This window comes from Blennius ocellaris, assembly GCF_963422515.1.
Source record: "Blennius ocellaris genome assembly, chromosome: 1".
Taxonomy (NCBI): domain Eukaryota; kingdom Metazoa; phylum Chordata; class Actinopteri; order Blenniiformes; family Blenniidae; genus Blennius; species Blennius ocellaris.
In genome coordinates this window covers 21,450,754-21,458,187 of record NC_137650.1, presented here as the reverse complement: position 1 = coordinate 21,458,187, position 7,434 = coordinate 21,450,754, and the positions used below count along the sequence as shown (strand labels likewise).

The following is a 7,434-nucleotide window of genomic DNA, read 5'->3' as shown; positions in this document are numbered from 1 at the left end:
AGGCGTTTTAATGTCACAAGTAGGAACTTGTGCATTGAATGTCTCAAAACCAAATAAAATAATCTCAAATAAAATCACCTCCCACATATTTTTCAGTCACCTCAGTAAGACATGAGTGTGATTCTCCTGGTAAGGAGAGAGGAGGCTGCTACTTGCTTGGTTTGGGGTCCTCATCAGCCAGGATATGATGCTTTCTGGTTCCTGAACAGGCCGATATGTCTGCATACATGCAATGCGCACAACTTTAGAATCAAGGTGCCATCAAATAAATGTACAGTATCTCCCAGAAATGAGCAGTGTTGCCTGAAGTTGGCATTGCTCAGCACGTTTTCCGTGGCACGTGTATCTACATTACATAACGTGGTCATGCCCTCCCAAAGGGCACCAAGCTGTACAGAGCCCTGACATCAAGGCATAATATCCAACAACATCCCACACCAGGAACTCATTTCAGGCGTTTTTGGTAGTTTTTAAACACTTTCTGTGTTTTCAAAGCAGGGCCGCTGTTTTGAAAATAGAAGGAACATGTTCCTGTATTACAGCTTGACAATGGCAGAAAAAAAAGGGCTTTTTTTTTTTTAACACACCACGTGTCACAGATACCCGGGGATTAATTACGCGCAAATTATGCACACACACTGTGAAGCTCAGATGAAGTGGATCCATCCATTTTCCCATTCCCGAGGTGGAGACATCTTGAGCCGGTGACGCCGCACTTTGTAATTGTTCCCATTATTATTGTCCCAGAACTCCTGACCACCGACGCAGTATTTGATGGCGAACTGCAACGTGCCCCCGTTCTCCAGATAAGTGGGCATGACGACCTTGAATCGGAACTTGTCAGTGACACCGTTGCTTGAATCGGGCACATAGGAGGCCAAACTGTCCATAAATGTTATCCAGTTATTCAGGGAGTAGCGCAAAGAGACGCTCTTTTCAAAAGCCAGGTTCAGGACGCGCACAAACCCGGAGAGGCTGAATTCGTCCGCCTCCACGCTCTCCAGTACGACTTTCACCTCCCTCACTTTTTGCTCGAAGCCGGGTAGTGTGCCAGGATTAGTGAACTGCAACTCCATAAACAAAGACTGCGCGGGGGCCCGGGGAAACTTGGTGTCCAAATGGTTGAGGTGGATGGGTCCTTTGGGTAATTTGGCCAAAATGCGTTCGGGCACCTCTGGCACATCTGTGTCATCAAAGTGCTTCACTGAGATGAGCTCCAGACCCAGTGAGTCGGCGAAGCGGACCTTTTTCTCGCTGGTTGGACTTCTGCTGCGGGAGATCTCTAACTTTGCTCTCTCCGTCGGCGTGGGCAGCGACTTGCACCTGCGCCGCAGGTTTGGACTCTGTGGCGGCTTGAGGAAAACCTCCCTGCCCCGTGGCCTCTCGTCCACGACCGGGTTCTCGATGGGCTCACACGTCGTGTTCACTATGTCAAAGTCGTCCCCATCATCCAGCCTGGAGTTTGCCGCCGCCAGGCTCCCGAACAGCCCGGCTATGCAGCTGTAGTTCCTCGGGAGGCAGTTCTTCGGGGGCAGCATGACGACGACAGGTTGCGCGGAGTCCGCTTCCATAAAACACGACAGTCTCTGCACTGCAGAGCCGGAGTGGTCGTGATGAGAGGGGAAAAAAAGACCGGCGTGTCGGGGGGGATGGAGCCGTCAGGTGTCAGCGTTCCTTCTTTTGGATAGGCGCTGCGGCGGCGTCGGAGGCGGACACTCTGCGCCGCTGCACCAATAAACCGAGCGGTTGTTGTCCAGCAGCAAATTTATCGGATTCCTCCTGCAGATTACTCAATTGAAATTGCACAGTCTGAAAAAAAAAAAAAAGACAGCGTCGTTGAGTGTACGTAAATCAAGGAGAGCGCCTCCGTCCGTCGCGCGCCAGTGGTTAAACGCGGCGATCTCGAGTCGCGGCCGGTTTCACCTGCGCAGCGTTTTGACGCTTGTGTGTACGTGCTGAACTCAACGTAGCGGCTCCACACAATGGTTTCCTCCAAATGATAACTCGACTCACTTTCTTCTTGACACACAAAGTCAGGGGAATAATAATAATACTAATAATTGGAAACTAAAGAGAGAGAGAGAGAGAGGAAAAAACACGTTGCCCTGCCTGTATGTAAGTGTTTAACAGTGCAGCTCATTTCACGCTAATTGCGTCTATTTGGACTATTCCATCAAGTTACTACGAGCATGCTCGGCCCGGTTGGATCACAGGGAAGCACCATGTAACGTTCATATTTATTACATAACAGAGAGACGTGCTGCAGAGTGGACAGCTCCCGTCTGCACGCCGCCCCCTCCTGACGTCACGCACCCTGCGTTACCATGACGACGACGTCACAGCTCGTCCCTGAAGGCATCCGCTGCTGTTAAAACAAAACAAAAAAAAGTGTCAACAAAACGGACACTAATGAACCATCCGAGGTGGATCTCGCTCAGTTAGCTGACACTTTACAAAGGATTCAGCAGGTAACATCTATGTTTAAGTTCATGCAAAACGTTACTGATCAGCAGGTTTTAAAACATTAATGTGGAAATTTAACCACACGGCAAATTCAGTAATATAATTTTCATAGCTTAAAGTTATGCAGAAATGCACTATTTTACACATTTTGATATTACAGTGGTCAATCTTAGATACAAACTGGAGGAGGAGAAGGGAGCCAAAAAAAGAGGAAAGTAATTGTGCAATTTCTTACAAAAGTCAATTCTGTGTAAAGGTCTGTAAAGAGACTTTCTTTTTCCATTCTGGCTTTCTGTGAATTGACATATAACGTCACAATGTTCGGATTCATTTGCATTTGACATGAATTCACCTTTTATTTTGGGATTAGCTGATCAACAGCCTCAAATCAATTTTGCATTTACACAAATATCTCAACCGTGCAGATACTGTGACAACTACAAGGGCATGCCGACATAGAGGCAACAAGGTCAGTATTTTTAACCCTAGAACAGTCACGTTGGGTGATTATGTGAATGCTGCTTCTGAGAATTATTTGTATTTTTCGACTTGCTTTGGCTCCTGTAGTTTAATCAATTTGAACCATTCCAATATCAATATGGGCAGCTATTCTAAGAAATTCTTGCTATGCTGTAACTTTTTTTTATCCTTTCCAGTTTAAAAATATTTTGACTTTTCTACAATATATTTTCCCATATAAATGGCTGGGGATTTTTTTTTTCCAGCTAATGCCTCTTCAAAACCTTCACCAACTTAAACAATTCAACTTTTTAATAATAATTTAAAAAAAACCTCTTTAAGCTTCTTCATGTCTTCTAAATGCTTTTAAATATTTTAACTTTAAAAAAATATTTTTAACATTGAAGTGGAATGGAAAACACTTTAACTCTTTCAACTTTGAAACCTGTCAGGTTTACCATACTTTATACTTCATCATCATTTGAGTCAGGTATGCTGAAGCCGGGAGAGAACTCAAATGTGCAGGACACCGACCCCCCCAGAACCGAGTTTGGACACCCCTGCCTTAACCCTTCCTGCTGAATAAGTACACAAAGCAATGGAGAATACATGACTTCCTGTGTAGAGATACGGCACACAAAGAAGACTTACTGTGTATATTTATGACTCTGTGTTTGTGCCCTTCCTGTATTTGTTTGTAGTGTTTCATATAAATTGAAAAAAATAAGAATAATAAAAAAAACAAAAACAACTAAGACTTACTTCTTGTATGAAGATCACGTGACTTCCGGTGTCGAAAGAGAAATGGCGGCGTTCCTTGGTTGCAGCTCGCTACTCCTCGACTTTGTTGCTGTGTTTGTTCCTCGTCAGATCTCGAGAGGAAGTACCTAAACTAACCATGGAGATCTCTAAAGAAGATGACATTACAGCGGTGGACAGAGAAAAGGGAGCTCGTCCAACAGAGGAGGACATTGTCGAGCAGCAGCCGACCGACACACCGGAGAGGAGCCATGTTGATGTCCTGTTAGATTTTAGTGAGCAAGACTTCTTGAATGAACAAGGGCCATATGAATATCATTGTTACTCAAGCTTGGAAGACTCTGTAAGTGTTGTGTACGTCGCTGCTTCCAAGTAATTTGGCTCGTTCTCTTCTTGGATCTTGCACTGTTTATTTTTTCTTTCCTCTCTTTTTGGTCACTTGCACTTCTGCAGTGTTTTTGAAGAGGAGTTGAGCGATTTTATTGTTTTTTGTAATACTTCTTCACTTCTCACATCTGGCCTGATGTCAACAGACATATGTTTTTGAAATAATGACGTGAAAATAGAACGTGGTGTCAACTTTGTAGAGTCATTGGGCTCCATCTAATTGTCCAAATATGTTTATATGCAGAGTGGAATACATGATTTGTTTCAGTTCTGTCTTTTTGGATGGTGTATATTGCAAATGTTGACATTGCAGTGATGCTACTTTTGCGGTATGTCATGCAGCCCCAATACCTTTCCATTAAGTAATACATAAGGAATGTCACACAGGAATTAGTGATGTACTGCCGTGACTCTCAATGTTTTTCCCCCACAAACTGACTATTAATAAATAGCACTGCTCATCTTTTCTACTTTACTCAGGGTTCAGTCATATTTTTATAGTTTACTCCTTCATTCTTTATGAAGCCAAAGAAATAGGTCAGTGCAGTGATGCTGAATATCACGACTCATGACATTACTTTTTTCATGCACTCTCCTGTTGAATACTGGCATCCAATTTACCAGAAAAACAAACAAAGAATGAACCTTTCTCGGCTCAGTCATCGTTATAGATGGAAGTGATGAGATGAATAATTATACTGTTTGTTTTGTGGCCCAGTCAACTTTTCCTGTGAGTCATCATTTACATTAACCCCAGCTTGGACCTTGCTCACCTCAGAGTAATGTTCTAATTTCATGTGTTAATACTTTTCGACTGATTACGAGATGTTTCTTAAACATAACTTAATTTGTCTTTTCCAACAGGTCCAGGGTTGGGCCAGAGTGGCTCCATTGAGCTGCATATATGTGACTGAGAAGAAATGCAGGAAACCAAAGAACAAGGAGGCAGAAAATCCAACCCCTCTGTCTGCTGACCCAACACAGTCTCATGCAGGGAGGCCAGCCAGCAAGGCAAAGCAGAGCAGCGCGTGTCAGGAGGGCAACAAATCCTCATTAAAAAAGAAGAAAGTGCCGTTTAGTCCAATGGCTGCATCAGCTCAACAGTCAGAGTCTGCCATCAATACCATGGCACATCTTTCGATTGGGGAAAAGGAGGAATTTACATTTCATCCAGCTCATGTGCCGCCTCATCATCCGTCATCTAATTGTTCTCTGTTGGATGACAGAGCCGTGAAAGAACAGAAGTACAGCCATCGACCCAGTGACACACTGGTTCCCATTAGAAACTTCACATTTTTACCTCCGATCAAACCCAATCCCAACATCAGTCGATCTCTCTGCAGATGCACGGCTTCAGAAGGGGAACTCTTTGAAGACAGCAGTTGCACATTAGATAAGAAGAATGGAAGAAGGGGATCAAGAATAGAAACTCTTGCTCAGTCAGATTTTCATGCTCGCAGTATGGGCCTGAGCTCCAGGCACCATGGAAATCAGTTCAATCCTCAGTTCTTCTCTGCTGCTCGTGGTTCCATCCCAAAGAAGTATCGAGTAGCTGTGTTTTCCAAACCCGAAGCAGAGCAACACACTACGTACTCGATGGGAAGGAGCATCTCACGGACAATTGCACAACCTCATATGCACCGCAGATGCCTGTTTTCTTAATAAACAATCCATTTCATGCTATAAGACTGTCTCATATATATATATATATATATATATATATATATATATATACACACACACACACACAGAAGAAACTGGAATAGCAGGAGAAAGCCCTCATCAAAACCATAGAAAGTGGTTACCATTACACTGCTGTTTGCCCCCATATCATTTATAAATGTGCATTCCTGAAAATCCCTGCTGGCCACTGTATGGCCCAAAATCTTCATGCTGACCTTTGCTTTGGTTGTACCAGAGAACTTCAGTAAGAAATGATGTATCAAAGGAAAGCAATAGTTTGGTATAAGAACTTGAAGACAACCTGTGGAAATACCTCTGTACAGGGATCGTTCACTATACATACTTTGCTTTAGTTTTTTATGTCACTTGTTTTTGCAATTTTAGTTTTTGCTTGTGGACGTCTTTGAGCTAACTATCATCCCCTGTCAAATCGTTACACAGAATGTTGGAGGTTTTGTGGGGGTGGGGAGGCACCAAATAAAACTTTACCGATGCAGAGCTTATGAGTCTATGTAACATACTGCTATTATTGAATATTTACATAATATTTCAACTTGTGGCTTGGCCCTTGTCAATTTGTCATGTGGCCCCTTTAGAAAAATAGAATTTCCCACCCCTTCTCGATATTATTTGGACCCGTCTTTATTTTGTTCTGGCCAATTCCCACAAGTGCTTCAGTAGCTGTTCTTGTTACCTAGCTACGGAGCACCAACTCCAGTACAGCTCTGTGTTTGCCTCACACGTTTCTTTTTCTTTTTTTACATTTCAAACAACCAGATGACAGCTGGGTAGGAATTCCACTGTTGTACTGTGGAATTACACAATCAGCTGCCAAACTATTGCATTTGCTCAGCACAATTCAACACGAGTTGTGTTGTGACTCCTGCTAATGGTGATTGGGGGTCTGAGTTTGACAGATGCACAAAGATCATCTCTGCAGTATTCTTGAGATCCGTAAACTGTGAAATTTCCATCAGGGTTATTTTTGTCTGCTCATTTACTCAGAGTGTATGCTTTTGTTGTCATGAGATTTCAAAGTGTTAAAACAACTGTCCTACCTGACAAAGTAAAATAAAAATGACTTCAAGCCATGGTTGTTTACATCTCGTTCATCAGTGTGTAAAGAATGATACAATATCATCCATGTCACTTGTTAGGAGAGTGCAAACCACATCTGTCAAACCGCCTTTATTCACTTCTATGTTTAGCAGAGCAGAACAAAACACGATCATGAACAAAGCTTTGTTGGGAGTGTACATTCATGCATTTTTATCTCCTGGGCTGAAATCACAGAGCAGGGAAGGAAATTATTCTGACTGATTTGGATGTAACCTTGCAAAGAACACGTCACCTGTTTAGGGTGTGCTTCACAATTAACCCATTGGCAGCTTCCAGAAATTCTCTACCAAGGGTATGAAGGTGTTTCATATAGCCTACCTTCACGTCAAACAACCCTGGACGAGTAAAGTCATAGCATGTTAAACTTGGAAGCCAAATTGTGGGAAAAGCATAGATATTCTGCTTTTAGTGCAAATATTTTTGCAACCGCAAAACAAACTGGACATCTTAAAAGAAAAATAAGTCAACATGATGCCTTGTGTAAAAAAAAAAATCAAATGAAATGTTGCAAAACAAAACATCCTCTCTGTTGAAGGCTTTGGAATGCATGTTTTTACAGTCAGT

General features: G+C 42.8%; 1 protein-coding gene across 1 annotated transcript; it reads right to left on the bottom strand.

The window, feature by feature from the left end:
• Window positions 1-647: 647 nt before the first annotated feature.
• On the bottom strand, window positions 648-1,610 carry LOC308130811 (protein phosphatase 1 regulatory subunit 3E; the record flags this gene model as incomplete). The annotated part of the gene is made up of 1 exon (XM_080497300.1): window positions 648-1,610. Exon 1 carries the CDS (start codon window positions 1,569-1,571, stop codon window positions 648-650), a length of 924 nt encoding a protein of 307 aa, XP_080353426.1. The 5' UTR covers window positions 1,572-1,610.
• Window positions 1,611-7,434: the final 5,824 nt, after the last annotated feature.